At 37.2% G+C, this 17307-nt stretch overlaps 1 protein-coding gene and 1 long non-coding RNA gene across 9 annotated transcripts in view; one reads left to right on the top strand and one right to left on the bottom strand.

Annotated features, from left to right (window-relative positions):
• LOC146760789 (uncharacterized) overlaps positions 1-17307 on the top strand; it is a 207806-nt gene that overhangs the window by 128148 nt on the left and 62351 nt on the right. For all 8 annotated transcript variants that reach the window (XR_014947269.1, XR_014947268.1, XR_014947266.1 and 5 more), the window contains one exon: positions 16178-16247. Coding sequence is in view for 2 of the 8 variants with exons in the window: in XM_085550585.1 (XP_085406711.1) it covers positions 16178-16247 (70 nt within the window). In the remaining 6 variants the exon portion in view is untranslated. The remainder of the gene's footprint in view (positions 1-16177; positions 16248-17307) is intronic.
• Positions 11143-12227, bottom strand: LOC146760790 (uncharacterized). Its single transcript, XR_014947279.1, has 2 exons — positions 12165-12227; positions 11143-11496 (listed from the first exon to the last, which is right to left on the bottom strand). It is a non-coding gene; the product is annotated as an uncharacterized LOC146760790 (long non-coding RNA).

The following is a 17307-nucleotide window of genomic DNA, read 5'->3' as shown; positions in this document are numbered from 1 at the left end:
CCTTCAAGACTGAGACTTCAGTCCTTCATATACTTGGGGTGATACTTCAAGCTTGTGAATGCCTTGCTTGAGGTGGGACTTTCCTTTGCTTAATATTAAACATGTGCTTAAGTGTTTGTCAGACTGAACTCTGCAACTTTCTTCTCAAGGCATCTACAATTTACTGTGTGCGTTTGCTAGGCAACTTTAAACAATACACCTTTATTCTGTTTACAGCAGCTATGGATCCATTTCTCTGTTTGTTTTTTTTTTTTCTGGAAATCCGCGTTTGGCATTTTCAAGGATGCCTGAGCCAAGCTCAAACCTCAGTGTTTGGATATGGGGTGATGGTAGACACATGTCGTGTCAGTTCCACGTTTTTGTTATTTTATAAATGCATTTGATTATACACTGGGCTTATATAATGAAAACAAAGCTTTCATGAGTCTGAGTTGGGAGGATTGTGGTTGAAACCAGGGGAGAGGAATGACAGAAAAGAATCACGGGGAGGGAGGCAGGGCAGGATGAAGGAAGACAAACAACCAGTGATGCTACAGCAAGTGAGGGAAAAAAAAATCTCTATAGAGCATTTAAGAGATGAATGATAAGAACTGGCTCCTTCCCAGCTCCTTTGGAGAAGTCAAGAATTGAACTAGTGATCCAGATGTGTTCCTGAGTACATTTCTGCCTTTGTGTGAGACTGGCTAGTGGCAACAAGAGGATCTAAGATTCTGGGAATTCCAGGGTTTAACACTGTGAAGGCTCCTAATTAAAATTAATTAGCTTTATGTTTTTATAAATTGTGAAGCATTCAGCATTATGGTATCTGATCAACTAACAAGAAAGGGCTATCCACAAAGACTATCCCCATTCCTCTTCGCTAAGGACATATTTCCTTAAACAGAAATTCAAATATTGGCTAATGAAGACACCTGAATCTCAGGCAGTGTCTGGAACAGAGTAATTTTGCCAGTCACATTCATTCAAAATCCTCCTTATAGGATCTTTTCACAGGTTAGAGGAAGTAAGGAACTGAAGCAAAGCGGAGATCATTTATGGGGATGTGGAGAGCATTGCAGAAAACTGGGCTCGAGTTTTTGTGAGTCTGAAATGGCAAAGAACATAAACTGTAGGGAAAACATCTCTGTCCTAAAGATGAAGAGCTAGATTCTCAATTGATGTACATCTCTGTAACTTGGCATCAGTGAAGCTATGTTGATTTACACCAGCTGAAAAATCTGGAAGGGAACAATGCACTTTTTGTTTAATTTTTATGTGCTCCTCAGACCATCCGTCATATTCAGTTGGAGAGGAACTGCATTTGATAAATGTTTAGTCTTGACTTTTTTTCCTTAAATAGGAAGTGAATTAAATGAAGACAGAATAAGGCAGTTTTATTATTAGTGCTAACTGAAGTCTGAAAAAAAAAAAAAAAGAAATTGAAGAATTTGTCAAATAATGTATTTGACATCACAGTAAAATATGGGCAAATCCATTAATTCTTATAAGAACTGTTAAATAGAAATACAGAGAAGTTGTGCTGGATATTGTTAGATTTACAGCACTGGCTGTATAAAACATTCTGGCTTATCCATTTTTTTCATAGTATATTTCACATACCCGTTGTACCTTTATCATTTGCTGGTAACAAGTGCTAACACTTCACCTGAAGATACAGGGATTTTATATTATTTCTGTTTTAGATACTAAAATGGAATTTGGACTACTGGATGCTTTACTTGTTGAGTTTGTTTTGTTGTAGTCATTGAAATTATGCACTAGTACTATTTTGTAGCCCTTACAAATGGCTCATTCTGAATATATGTGGTTGAACAGTGGCTTGCTCAGAGATGAAAGTGCTGTGCTGAAGGAATAGAAATGATCTGATGTCCATCCTCACTCAGAATCACACAGAATTACAGGCTTTGGAAGGGATTTCAAGAGATCATTGAGCCTTCTGCTAAAGCAGGTATCCTGCACAGGTAGGCATGCAGACAGGTCTTGAATATCTCCACAGAAGGAGACTCCAAAACCTCACTGGGCAACCTGTTCCAGTGCTGTCACCCTTACTGTAAAGAAGTTTATCCGCATGTTAGTATGGAAATTCCTGTGTTCAAGTTTCAGGCCATTACTCCTTGTCCTATCACTACATAACAACGAGAAGGGCCTGGCTTCATACATTTGCCTCCTACTTCCCTTTAAATATTTATAAACTTTTATCAGATCCCCAAAGGAACAAGTGATTTAGGTGATTCTAGCTAGTGCTAAACAAGGCTTTGTAGCAAGTTATTTCCGTAGTGAACCAAGGGATTGGTTTGAGATTCTATGAGTTCCCATTTAGGGTATGGTCTACTACAGGGCAACACATAAATAACGTTATAATTATTATATCTGGTCAACAGTCTAACTCACAGTCTAACCTGTACTGACTTAATAATAATAAATAAATAAATTGGTAAAGCTTCTATAGTTTGATGTGGGAAAAATATTTCTAAAATATTTTTCTCAAGCAAAGCTGTATAAACTACCCTTCCAGTCAATGGAAAATAGCTGTGTGGGAAATGCGTTTCCTCTGTCATAGAAATCTTGCAGTTCCTAATTACTATGTTTTGCATTCCAAATCAGAAGGGAAGACAGGTATGTGATATTTTCAACAAGACATGAATTAAAAAAAACAACACAAAAACCAACAAACAACAAAAATCTTCTGGAAGAAACTCAGTGAATATGGAACAGCTCAAGAAGCCAGGACTACCTCCCAAGCAGCATGGCTAGGACAAATAGCTGGGCAGTCCAGGAAGAAGACCACCTTGCTGCTCAGCAAGGCTGGTGGCAAATTAGCTACCAACCAGCCTTCACATCAGGGAAAGCCCAGTCTGAAATAGTTCAGGTTAATCCAGTGTGAACTGCAATGGGAGAGGAAATGCCACTGGGCACAAACTTAATTCCCTTTTCTTAGAGGGTAGAAAAACAAGATTTACTGGCAAATTCAATTTGTGGAGAAGGTGGAAGAGAAATGATCAGCTCTAGCTTCTGATGGTGGGTGAGCAGTGCTTGATTGTGCCCTTTTAATGACCTACAAACTGCATGTGGAATGTAACTTATCTTGTGCAAGTGTGTAAGCAATATGAACTCTCTTTACCAAGAGAGGCAGTGAGGTTCAGCAGAATGGGGAGTTTCATCACATCACATAGCGGCCCAAGTGCATAAATATTATGTGGATTATGCTGGTACACAGTAGTACACCAAATGTTGCTTATATGGCATTAGAAATGTTCAATCTGATCCAGCAGCTTCCCAATCCGTTTAGTGCCAGAGGCCTATATAGCAGTGTGCTTCTCTTGGACAGACAGTTCCTGAAAACATAAATACCTGTGTGTGGTTACTGCAGAACCAGAATCTGACTCACTGCTTTGCAAAGCACTTTTAGTTGCTTTGGAAACACACTGAAATGCACTACAAACCTAATAACTTTGCTGCTCCGGTAATTATATACTTTGTCAAGAAAACTTTGTTCTCTGTTATTCACATCAAAGTCACTAGGAACTTCATGTGATAACTAACTCAAACCAGATCCCACAATTCCAAAAACTTTGAATCCATCTTCTCATTGTTCCAGCTGATTGGGAGCTCTAAAGGGGTACTAGCAGCGTATAGTTTATAGCAAAGTATTGCACAATTTTCTCTCCATACAGTAGGGGGTAGTAAAATACTCAGAGACAATGTTTGCAAGAAAAGAGAACCAAATAGTAGAGCAATGGAATGGAAAATAAACAAAATGTCTATTTTTAAACCAAACTAAATCCATATAATTTTAAGTGGGCAACCTTTTGAGTCCTTGTAAAACAAGTTCCTTAAGTGTTTGATGCTATTTAATGTGTAATGACTTGGCCTATTAAAAAGAAACCACAACATATTAAATGCTGCACTTTCAGGATGAAAGTATCAAACATTTAATTGTGTTCTGCATGTTTAGGATGCAAACAAAAGTGCTCATTGTGAACCTGCCAATTAAAGTAGCTGCCAATAGGGAAAGGAGACGTGCCTGTGGCTTTCTATGGGTTAGCTGAGGTCATGTCTACAACTAATGCACAGGTTCTTAAGGAACTTTGGCATCTGAAAGCGTGAAAATCCCAAGTAATACTCAACTCTTTCTATTAAAAACTTTGTAGCTGTTCTGTTTTGAAAGCATCAAAACATTTTTTTTCCTTTCCCTTATTTATTAAATAATTTATTCTTTAAAATATACATATAATGCTTAAAGAATGCAAAGTGCTGTCTGAAATGTCAATGTTAAAAACATGATTAAAGGACTGCTCTCGATCTTCAAACTGCAGTACACAACTGCAGTCTTGTCCAACAGTCATAAACCATGTAGGAACCAAGGAAAGCTGATGAGAATGGCCATGTGCTTCTAAGGTCCTTCTAGGTAAGAAATGGTTTAGAATGATACTGTTATCAGAGTTTTGAAGTAATTGTTTCATTTCTATTAATTCTTTGTCTGCATATTCCTATAGTACAGTTTAACATCACACAAAGTAGTTCAGTAACATCACACTTCCCTTCTAAATACAGCATAATAAAAGACTCTTTTTATGAAGTATTTATAGGATTCTGTAACCTCTGCAATTTGGTTTCTAGTCATATTCCCACCAGCTGAGCCTGATAAACCTAAATCCCAGCTCATTTATTCCAGTGTATATTGTAAGCAATCTGAATGACTAACAGAGAAGGCACATGGGCACAGTGAGCTGTGAAGAGCTGGGAATCTGAATCAGTGTTCCCTATTGCAGGAGGAAAGCTGTATTTAAAGTCATCTATGAAATAAAATATATTAATTTTACATTCATGTAAAGGTTTTAAAAATTTAGATTTAAATGTATATTCCTATTTCAGATGATGGAGCTTCATAGGAGATTTTAAAGAAGATGAAGAAGCCCTTTGTTGTGTGTATACTGAGTTTGTGTTACATAATTCTTTGTTTTTTATTGGCAACTATTATTAAAGATTCTGTAGAAAATGAAACCAACCAACAAACAAACAAAAACACCCAAAAATACTAGGCATCAAATCTACTTTATTTTCAAGAATATCCAGTTATCTCTTGCATATCCTTACCAAACATGTCATTTCTCTTAGCAACAATATAGATGGCTTTAACAAATATTTTATTCTGTGAAAGAAAGTCACAGAGCTCACTTTTGATATGTAAAGTTTTATTCACATACCACCAGTATGAATTCAGTGATAAATTGCTTTCCTTTCTCACAAGAACATGGAAGCAATTCTTGCAAGGTCTCCTTAATATTCCAGTGCCAGTGGTTTAGATAAGTTTTTATCCTTCCAATTGAATCTGTCTTTATGTTCTTGTTGTAAAGTCATTGGGTGAGTGACCCAACACCCATGCAGAGATGGAGGCTGTTACAAAGCTAGGATAAGTTAAATATGTATTTATCTGAAATTCATCCTTATTTTAAACTTAACTTTTCATCTGAGATAGCTTGGATGGTAACACTGTAGCAACCCACTAAGAAATTTTCAACATTCTACTTTTGGTTTTGTCAACTGATAATGTGTAGTGCAGTTTTTCTGCTGTTTAAAATGCTCTTTAAAAAGATGTTTCTAAGTTGGCAGATGTTAGCTGTGGAGATACAGTTGAAGTAAAAGACTGACCAGTATTTTACAGCTACTTTCACAGTTGTTTCTGTCATCACTGTGGAATGTTTAAGACAGAACGATGTGACAATGTAAATGAATGTGGTTCATGTGCCGGAACCTCATGTTTGTTGCTATACATATGTATCTACCCTCTTTTTCTATTTAATAAGTAAAAGCACAGGTTTTCATGTCTTCCTCTCATTTCCAGCTATTGATTGCCTACTGTCATGGTTTTGTAATTTTGTAATTTTGCTATCAGTATTCCACATCATAACATCATGTAAAGCATGGATGGTTTCGCTGAATGTGCAGTTCATAGAAGAAGACTACATATCCCAGAGAACATCTCAGTCATGGATAAGTCACGGGACCAGGACACTATATAATCTCATTCCCAGGCTGGAGTTCTCTCTCTCTCAAACTTCTCGGGAAGTGGGAAGAGTTCCAGCCGTGTCGCCTATAGTTCACAGTAGGCCTCTCCATTTTCGGGGACTCTCTCTGTTTCGTTTGATTTATTAGTAACAATTATATTATATTGTGTTATCTTGTATTCCGATATCATATTTAGTAAAATAAGTTTTTCTCCTTAGATTACTGCTGTTTTTATCCCATTCCCCCCTTTTCCCTTCCTTTCCGGGCCCAGGGGGCCCTACGGGGTGGCTCCCCCTCTCACGGGCATAGGTAAAGCTAGCTAACCTGTGACACCTACTAAGTTCAAACTAACTTCTGAATTTGATATAAAGGATTCTGCTATCTCATTCAAACCATGCATTTGTAAGGCATATTAATACTTAACAATATTGGTCAAATATCCTCTTTATTCCCAACATTTATTTAATCAAGTGGGTCAGACAGACCTGCAGTGACATCACATTGCCAGCATCCTCCCTTAGGCCTTCTACAGCATCCTATTTTCTCCAAGGGCAACTTTCAGACAATATGTTTCACAGGGTAAACCTTGCCTTTATTTATGGTTTGCTTAGTGCTAAAAACTATTTCAGTGTTTAAAAGATTCATCATAAACATAGTCCAACATACTTAGAACAGATTTTCTTGACCTAGTGCCTTAATAATGTTCTTTAACTTTTATTTAATCTTTTGGGGGAAAAAAAAATAGTGGCCAATGCAGTTTGTCATTTATTGAACTTTTTTCAGAAGAACTGATTTCTGAAGAGTAGGTTTGGATTAGAATTTGCAAATAAGGTTTGAAAAGGTCACAGAATCACAGAATTATCAGGGTTGGAAAAGACCTAGAAGATCATCTAGTCCAACCATTACCAATACTTCCTGTCACCTTAAAGTAGGATGCCTGGCCATTGGGAATGGAAAACAGAAGGTATAAATAGTTTTCTGCTGGAGCTGTTGGTGATAGGTAACCTTGTGGTTAGGTTTGGAATTTGGAAAAAAAAAGTCTTGGCAAATTCTTTTAGTGTCAAATCATTGTGATTGGCAGGAATAAGAATACGGATATAGCCGGGGATGAATATCTTTAATTTTCCTTTAGGGACTGGTGACAGATAAGGTCTGGAAAGGAGAGCTGTAACAACTTTGATTTAGTACCGGATTTATAAGGGTTTGAAAGAAAACTGGTGAAGTCCTAAAGAAATACTTTATTTTCAGTATTCCCGGACACATTTTTCCACTTAAGGAAGGTTTGGGATAAGGGTAGAGAACTGGAAAAAAAAACACGCCTATAATAGTTTTCTGTGCGGTCTTCTGAGATAGAAGTAGTATAGTACAGGCAGAGGCTTCTTATTATGTATTCCAGTACAGATTAATCCCTTGTCTACACTATGTGTTAATTTTAGAGCAAGTTTTTCAAAATCAGGCTTTCAGAAAGGAAGGTAGAAAGCCTTCTTATACTTACATTCCACTAGCCCAGTAGAATTAGGATTAAAGATTCCATAAGCAGGAACAAATACCTTATGTTCTGACATACTACTCAAATTGGTGACTTCGATTTCAAAACTTTTAGGCTTAGGTTTAGGGTGACAAAATGGCCTAAAAGAGAGAGGCTTCACTGGCTGAATTCACTGTTTGATTGTTTAGGACCAGCAAAGATGAGAAATATTGGTTTTTAATGTCTCTCAGTAACATCTTCTTCATTTTCTTTACTGGGTGACATTTCAGTTTCTGTTTATAAACAGTAGAGTTAGAAAGAGGCTTGTTGAGCCTAGGTTGATCCCGTTTATTTCTCATAGGTTATGCTATTAATAATAGCTATTAACCCAACAATGATCATAACCTTTTGATTGTATAAGGCCTCACAAATACAAACTTTTTTGATTCCAGAATACACATAGATTCCATAGAGCTGATTTTGTTATAAGTGCTTACAGAAGAAACTGATAATAATGAACAAGAGTATACTGCGTTCACCCAACGATTTTAGACAGTTTGAAGAGATGATCTACTGTTTACGGTAAAATACTTTAAAACAGTTTAGCATATTCAGAAAATTCAAGGTTGAATACTGTACGCTGGTAGAAAATCAACATAGTTTCTTAAGAAGAGACTGAAAGTTTGTGCATGATGAAATTGTGGTTGATATAGCCTACTTGGTTTGTAGGTTACTGAAAGCCTTTAAAAAAGCTAAGATCTCAGAGGATTAAAGAAAAAAAATAAAAACTTCACATATTTTAAGAGAACTATTATGTCACAACCTGAGCTGATAATTGAGCACCTGGGGAGGAGGGAGAGGGGGCCGACCCAGGAAGAACAGGTGTAAGCAATTCACTTGTACTTTCCATGTGGAAGGGGTGGAACCTGGGTTGACCCCTCCCTGGGCTTATTTAAAGGCTGGCTGCCAAAAAGATAACTTCTCTTGGTTGCAGGCTTCTTCCTGGGGTAGAGTATTCTGTAGCCAGATTACCTTATCACTAGTCAGGTGAGTAAGCTTTTTCCTGTATGAGATTATTGATGTACCTACGAATGCTTTGTTTGGCATTGCAAAGAATTAATTGGAAGCAATTTCACTGCTAGTTCAAAGACAAAAAGCCAGAGGATTTCCACGGGATTTGTCTTGGGGTCTGTACTGACCAGTATTAGTAATGGGTCAAGAACTGAGAATGAGAAAACTTCAGGGTATTTGCTGTCAAGAAGTTACGCAGAATAGCTATGCAAAGTGGTGATTTCAAGATAGGCAAAAGATGCAGCCTCACCAGGGCTGAGTACTGGGAAAGTGAAGTAGAAAGAGAAGACAGTATTAGATGTCCTTAGATGCCTTTTGATTTGCAGCAGTAGCAGGAGAAATATATTTTATTTGATACCAAATAATAGCTCAGTATATAATTTTCTGAACTCAGTTTGGTTTCTCTCTATGCCCCAGAACCAACCTGACATTTCACAATAGAGGAATCAAATGTCATTTGGCAGCATCTGATGTTGCAGCTCCTTAGAGCCTGATCTAAGAATTTGGCTGTCAAGAAATTCTCTATCTGTAGTCAGCTATGTAAAACAAAAATAGGGTACCAGCAGAGCTGTGACCTTTATACAGTTTGGAAGACTGTGAGAAGGCAGAGTTGTTATTACTAGTTTTAAACCATGAATACATGTTGGTTTTTCTTAAATACATGAGGCTAATGAAAACTTATAACCAGAAGTGTATACCACATCACTTCAAAAGGAATTTAATTTTCACCAAAGAGCCTGGGTGGAAGTTTTCCACCATACTTGACTGTTCTGCCATGGCTGTTTGCTGTCCTGAGGAGAGGACAACGTCTGTCTTCCAGTGGCACGTTAGACAGATGTGCACTAAGAAGCAAAACAGTCAGTCACTGAAGGGCACTGTTTAATGATCTGAGGTTAAGCTTCTGCTGAGGAACTGCAGAAATTCTTGAGAAGAAAGTATTTGTAATACGATTACTAATATTCCAAACAGAATCACAGAATGACCTGGGCTGGAAGGGACCTCAAGGATCATGAATTTCCAACCCCCCTGCCTGGCAGGGCCACCAAACCTTTAAGGCTACTGGGGTAGAACTGGTTTTTAATGACCTGTAATCTGGACTGTCTAGCCTGCTTGTAATAAACAACATTTATCGCTTGTAGGCCAGTATCATAAGTGAACTGAATGTTACTTAAGTGGTATTTGAATGGCAGCTAAATCTTAAGTGAATTATGGGTTGGTGCTCATGTTGTAGTCATGCCCTACAGATGGTCGGAAAAACAGAATAGTTTGTAACCTGGTCCTATATTCTTGTACCCTTAGAAAAGTAGCTATATTGATTCTGTTACCTGTCTTATGTTTAATTTGTTTCTGTATTTAAAGTCCCAGCATTTGGGGACGTGATTATATAAGGAGCATGTCTTTGTGTTGTCTTTCTGACAACAGTGGGTACATACTAACATCTGGAAATATTAAGGGCTAGAGCATGAAAATAATAAAATGACTAACAGTCTACATATAGTCTGTGAGCTGTGTCAGACTTTCAGTTTCCAAATCAGATTTCCTGTCTGAATGTCCTTCAGATCCTCTTTCTCACAGAAAGAGGAAAGCAGTGTGGTTGGACCATGGAGCTTCTATCAATAAAAGTAGATCTGTTCTGATCTGCTCCCTGCTGAAGTTGAGACTGAATGAAGCTCTAAATTTTTCCCCTGCTGCAGAGAATTCTATATCTTTTGTAGAACTTACACTGCATCATTGACATCCAGAGTGGAAATTTAGCAAGAGCTGCGCTTTCTTACTTATGTTTGGCATACCTGCTCTCAGTTGTAAAGCATTTCCTGTTGTCAGCTGATGAGATTATGATCCCTTTCAAATAAAATCTTATCACTTTCTTATTTTGACCTGTTTGTTTTCAAACCAGTTTTTTTTTTTGGTTTTTTTTTTTTTTTTTTGTTTTTTGTTTTTGTTTTTTTTTGTAGCTCATTAGCACCTGGTCTTGCTACTGCATTAATGTGGCTGGCATTAAAATGCATCTAGCTCCACCATTGAGCTTGATTTGAATTGATTGCTGATTTAATAATGTAACAGTAAATATGGCAGCTGAGTTTGCACTTCTTTCTATAATAAATAGTCCTGCATCTGCTCACTCATTCTACAGATTGCTTTCTCTTTAGTAGAAGTCTTTGCAGACAGTCTCAGAAACAGCAAGAGCTGTTGGTTGTGTTTTTTCCTGGCCTACCGGTGTTATATGAAGATATGTAGTTTTATGTAGCTAATAGTCTGGCCATTAATTTTTCTGTCAAATTGTTGTCTGTTGCACATGAATTAAATGGTATCTGCAATACATGGCATCTGCCTTCTCTGTATTGTTTGCTTAGTCTGGAGTTTATGCGGTTGTTCTGTAACAATCCATTATGTTCTTTTCACTGCTCACTCTAGTTGCTCTTTCAGTGAGTGCCATGTCTGTAAGGGTGTGGCTATTGCATCAGAAATGTAAAAATGATCCTGTTTTAATCCTTTCTATATTACATGTAGGTGCCAATTATGTGAGCTATGCAATATAACCTTTTTGTTCAGCTGTTAAATACAAATATTCAGGTAAAAGCAAAACAGAACGCTTTTGTTTCTGCTGGGCTTTCTAGGCTTATTGAATATTTTCATGGTCAACTCCAACATTTAGGGCATTGTTCCAACAGTAGTGTCCTGATGATATTTCCCCCCCCACAAATGTTATAACAATGATTTATGCCATTTTCCATTATAAATTCCATATGGTGGCTCAGTTGTTGCTTTCACAATTTTACTGCCTGCACAAGGTTTTTATCTGGAAATCCACCACCATTCCTGGTATCTGGCATCACTCCATTCTGATGGTTTCCTTTGTTTCTTGCCCATGTTTTGTCTCTTCGTAAATTGTATTCTCTGTTATTGTGGATCTCACAAGATTGACCTCTGCTGTCATCTTCCACATGCTGAGTAGAAACATAAGAAAACACCACGTTTCTTAAGTAAAATAGCTCTAGGTGGAAAAAAAATAAAACAGAAATTGAGCCTTGTGGCAAGCCAGTGTCCTCAGATGATGATATATTTAAGGCACTTTGGTGCTATTAACATTTTGTTGCTCTGGACTATCCCTGCAAGTGCAACTTTCTTAGCTGTGAGAGGCACTGCCCAGGTGGATCTCCACAAAAAACACAACAAACATCTTCAGAGGTTGAAGAACTTTTCTGAGGATCTACCTTTGCTTTAGTGAGGTACTCTACAAATGTATAAACTGTGCTGGGCCCCACTGACTAGTGAACTTTGTCACAAAGCTCATAGAGGGTTATAGAATGTGAGAGTGAACCCCACTGACAATGATGGAGGTGGAGTCTTTCAGTTGGTCAGTCAAGGTTTAATTGTGGAGTAAACTTAACACCAAGTCAGGGAAGCGCTTTCCATAGGAAGATGCTGACCTGACCTTAATCTGCCTTTAGACTACTGCTCTGACAGCAATGTGGTGCTCAGCAGGTGAAGAGAAATGCATTATGGTCTGCACTGGGAGTAACTGTAATCAGGTGTAAGACTTGCACTATTTTGTGGGTGTATAGGTGGTAACTACAAGGATGGTAACAGAAGATATAAGGAAAGGGGAACTCACCAGTGATGACACTTTAGCTGAAGGAGCTGGGGCGATCTTCACCAGCAAGTGATCTCCAAGAGATGCTGCCTCAGTGAGGGTCAGCCCTTAAATGAGGTCTCAGAGGAGGTGGAGTCGAGCTCCACCCCTCCCGGGAGCACAGCTACATTACTCTCACCTGTGCTCCTGCAGCTGACCCAGCATTTGCCCCAGCTGATTAATCAGTGGTTCACACTGTGATTACCAATCTCCCATACAGTGGGGGGTTTTCATTCTTCATCCTGGGTGATTAGCAGATATCTGAGGTCACTGATTTTGCAAACAGATGATGAAATATAATTATGCTTTGTTGCAATTCTGTGTACAAAGAATATCTTTAAGCTTGCATTTCCCTGAATGATGCAAGAAGTAAACATGAGAAGCTCATAGCTTTAGAACTATGCTTGGACAAGGAACTACCCTAACTCTTGTCTTCTCTGCTTAGTTTCTTTTTTAAAATCCTCCTACATGCTGTCTGGTTGTCTCTTGGTCTTTCCTGCTACCTGATCTATTGGTCCCTGTGGATTTGCCCATCCTCCACTCAGCAGTAATAACTGCCATGAATTTCCACTTAATCCCCAAGGAAAATTGCAGTGGTTGATTCTCTTCCTTGGTCTCTGCTTTGGGTTTTCATTTAGAATGTTTCATCTGTTCCTCAGAAGTGTTGCAATCAGTTTTACATTTAGCCTGCTGCTTCATACTTGATAAAATGGGACTCCTAGATTCAACACCATTATGAGATTGTGTTGCTGTTCCTATTTGTAGATGGTTATTTTTTGTTCAGTGTTATCAAGCTGGTCTTCTCCTTTTCCCCATATAAAGTTTTGTTTCATGCACTAACTCAATGTTTCAGAGAAGAATTAACTCTTAAGGTCACACAAATAAGGTGCAAGTATTTAGTTTTCCTAGGTTTCTGGGTGGGTTGCTTAAGCCAATTGCATTTATTAGTTTTAAGAAGACCCCTTTGACATTTAAGCCTGACTATTTTTCCTGTTAACAACACCTGGTGAGAGAGTTAAATTAAATTGCAAAGAAAAAAAAAAAAGTACTATTTTAGCTGAAGCCTATTTGTAAGATGATTTTGTGCCAAGTTTTATCTGGAGAAAATTTTAACAGGCAAATACTAAATCAAGGCCAAAGGGTAGAGGGAGAATTGTGGAGGGGAATAAAATGGAAAGACTAACCCTTAACGATAATGAAAATGGATACAGAGAAGTTTATGGTATTAACACAGATAATTGCCAGAGTTGTAAAATCCAGATTTTTCAGCCTGTAAGACTCCTGGGAGCTGCCAGAGATTAAGAAAATTAAATGTAATGGTTCATATATGATTCAGAATTGTTTCTTTTCTCCATTCTCAAAAGAGTAAACATGACCTCCTTTCTGTAGAGTGTAGTTTAGTGGGGAATTCCCCCAACTCCCAGTGTTAGCTTGCTTGTTCCTCTCTTGAACAGGTGCTAACTCCCATCTCTGCTTTACTACTGCTGGCATATTGTGTGCTAAATATGTTGTGACATTCTTTCCTCTCAGTTTACAATAAAGATGGTTGTGCTCTTTCCTGCATTCCAGTTTTGTTAAGCTTCTGGGATTAATGTACAATCTAAATTAATTTTCTCCATGTTAGTTGTCAACCACAATGAAGTAATTAAGTAAACTCTCCAAGAGCTGTGCTTTTATACTTGTAATGATGATTTGAAAGACAAAAAATATAAATGCAGACAGCTCTGAAAAAAAAACCAAACCAAACAAACCAAAAAAACCCACCACTTCTTGTTTGTAAAGTGTACATTTGGTATAAAAAAGTTTCATTAGAAATCACAGAATCATAGAATGGTTTTTGTTGAACGGGATCTTAAATTTAGTTCCAACAGTTCCAGCCATTTAAGGGATATCTTCCACATGATGAGCTTGCTAAGAGGCTCTTCCAACCTGACCTTGAACAGAGGGATGGAGCATCCACTTCTCCGGTCAGCCTGTTTCAGTGCCTCACTACCCTCTGATTGAAGACTTTCTTCCTAATAGCTAATTGAAATCTACTGTCTTGTAGTTGAAAACTACTACCCTTCTCCTACTTTTACATTATTTGATGAAGTATCCCTCCCTGTTTTTTTCTGTAGCCACCTTTAAATACCTTAAATACCATAAGACTGATGTAAGATTTCCCTTTAGTCTTTTCCAGGCTGAAGAGCCTCAGCTCTCTCAGCCTGTCTTCATTGAAAGACTCTAGCCACCTTCTAGAGCAATTCTAACATGACCTAGGTATAGGATTTTGTACTTGACTTTGTTAACAAACTTCATGAGGTTTGCATGAGCTAAATATCTCCTAAGGCTGTTCAAGTCTGTCTGAATGGTGTCTTCTACCCTCCATTGTGTTGGTTGCACCACTCTACTTGGTGTGATCTGTAGACTAGCTTAGAGTGAGTGAACTTGAGACTCAAAGAAGTGATGATGTCAGTTGGCTGGCTTTGAGCTGGAAAGATTTCTATCCAGAAGACTTGTTCCAACGTATCTTTACAGGAAAACAAGCAAAGTAATAATAAGAAAATCACCAACAAAAACCCTATGTGAGGAAAATGAGGAAGCTAGACTGATGGTTACATGCCAAGTCTGTTTTTGTCTACTGTACATCACTATAAAAGAGTGCTAAAGTATGAAACAAAACTTGGTTTTGTTTCTGCTTTTTCAGATGAGCCAGTGTTTAGTTTGCTGTGTCTAGTCTTACGTGGGGGAGAAATGAGTTTATGTTCTGCTGTCACAGCATTGAATGTAGAGTTTCTTCATCTCTTTTCCAATTACTTCCATTCTGCATGTAGAGAGGGTAGTAATATGTTGGCCCTCTTCTCAAATGCAATTGCATGGATCTAAATGAGACAGTGGAGTATGGTGGAGAATGTTCTGCTTTTTTTTTCTTAAGAGTCACTACAAGATTTGATGTGTATATATACAGCAAGAAAAAACAAATATTTCTACAGTAAATGAAATGTGTGAGGAATTTTTTTGAAAAATAAGCAGGGCTCTGTTTATAGATTTTTTTATTCATATGAAGAAAACAATTTCCACCAGCTAGCAAGAAGACTTGTTCATATATTTTTGTTTTACTTTTATGATCCAAATGTTAGGATCTGGGATTTTGGATCCAAAGGGAATGAATTTACGTATTCAGGACACGTTGTTCAAGGAGCTAATGCTTACAGTAAACAGAGGTTGCCTAACTGTTGAGTAATGCAACAATAGTTATTTCCAATATTTTGCAAGAAACAATGTTCATGCAATATTTTACCACTAGCAATTTGTTAGTGGTTTTCATTCCATGCCAAACAAATCTCTAAGGACTGTAATTTTAAAAACATGGAGTATCACGCATTGGTAACTACATACTCTACTTTTATAAGGTAAACCTGATAGGAGACAATCTCTTCCATTAACATTGCTTTTAAAAATCTAGATTGTGTAAAAATACTCTTGTGATACTAAACTTAGTTGGTTTCATGTGTTGAAGGTAATAAATACTAATAAATACTAATAAAAGTAGATCAGGCACGCAACAGATTGCTTGAAGATGGATGTAGTCTGGAGCGGCCATAATTTCCTTTTCTTTTAGCAACTGTCAGATATTTACATTATGTGTTCAAATCTAGTAATACTAAAAATATATATCCATTTGGGAAGTACATTTGTCTTAATTCCTTATGCAATATATTATATTGATTGAGATGAGGAGAGAAGTGAGAAGTTTTACAGTGATTCAAAGTAATTTTTTTGGTAAAGTTTGGATTTCTCACCCCTGATCCTACAGACATTCATAATGTTCTTCTACTTCACTCTAGTGATACATCATTGCTAGAAATTTTCCTTTGTGTTGAAATAAGTTGCCATTTTCTAGGTGAAGTCAATTAATAAATGCAGTATATTATAATAATATATTATGTATAATGTGTATTATATATAAACATAATATAAAATATGTAAATATATTAAATATTTCTATTTTGCAGGTGGAGAACTAAGGGGTGAAGAGGATGAATGGCCTTTAAAATGTCATCTTGTGGTCATCAAAGTGGTAAGGTAAGCTAGGATTTTTTTCTCCCCTGCTTTTGCTTTCTCTGGCATTTTGCAGTGTATATATGCAAGTTTCAATGTCTATTTTGAAGGGAGATACAGATTCGATGCAGACTAAAATTCTACTGTTCTTTAGTCAGTTTTTTATTCTAGAATGTTAAGTATTAAATTGATGTTTTGAGGAAAAATCAGGACTTTCCCCAACTTTTCAGTTGCCAGTTTCTTAACAGCTACTTTGCTGGTGAAGCTCTATCATGACCACTTTCTTTAAAGAATAACATAACTTCATTTTGAGCCGAAGTAAGCTTGTACATTTCTTTATGTGGTGTAACACTGTGCATACCTAAATAGTTATTTTCCTAAATGCATCTACATTGTGTTATCTGTCAACAGCTTGTATTAAGTTCCGAATTGATTGGTCTTTGGTTACTTCATTGTATTAAGGCAATCTGACTAGAAGTTTTAGGTGGCACTTGGGAAGGTTTGCTTTCAGTTTGGGTTTCCAATGTAATATAATTATGTACGTTAGCTTGGTTATTATTTATAATACTATTTAAATATGTAATTTAGTTAGAAATTAACATCCACTTGAGAAAAACACCAACTATTATAGTTAGTTTCACATTCCCTTTCTGTATTCCTTGATAAGAAGTGGTGGAACCTGTATCGAACTGTGTGGCTATATCTGTGCCTTTTAGTGCATTTTAAAAAATAGAACAATTCGAGTATTTCTGATACTTTAGAGCTTGCTTTGTGAGTACTAAATGTCTTTAAAATCATGGTTAGTATTTCTTAGTGAGACATCCCATGAGAGGACTGGCTTTCTTTTAAGATGCTGAAGTACACACGGTGGGATAGAATCTTGTGTGGGAAACCCTCTGTCTTCAGCAAGAAAGGTGAACTGGGAAATAGCTGCTGGCAGGTCTCTGCTTTGGAGTGCAGAAGTGTGCATGGAATTATTTGACAAACAAGTTAGAGGAGGGTTTTAGCTCTAGCTGAGTTTGTCTAACTCCATTTACCTAAAGGCATAGCAGGGGTATGAGTACTTAATGTAGCAGCATCAATG

This window comes from Coturnix japonica, chromosome 5 (genome assembly GCF_054131305.1).
Source record: "Coturnix japonica strain WE chromosome 5, WE-NBRP24, whole genome shotgun sequence".
Classification (NCBI taxonomy): Eukaryota; Metazoa; Chordata; class Aves; order Galliformes; family Phasianidae; genus Coturnix; species Coturnix japonica.
This window is presented reverse-complemented; position numbering and strand designations above follow the sequence as displayed.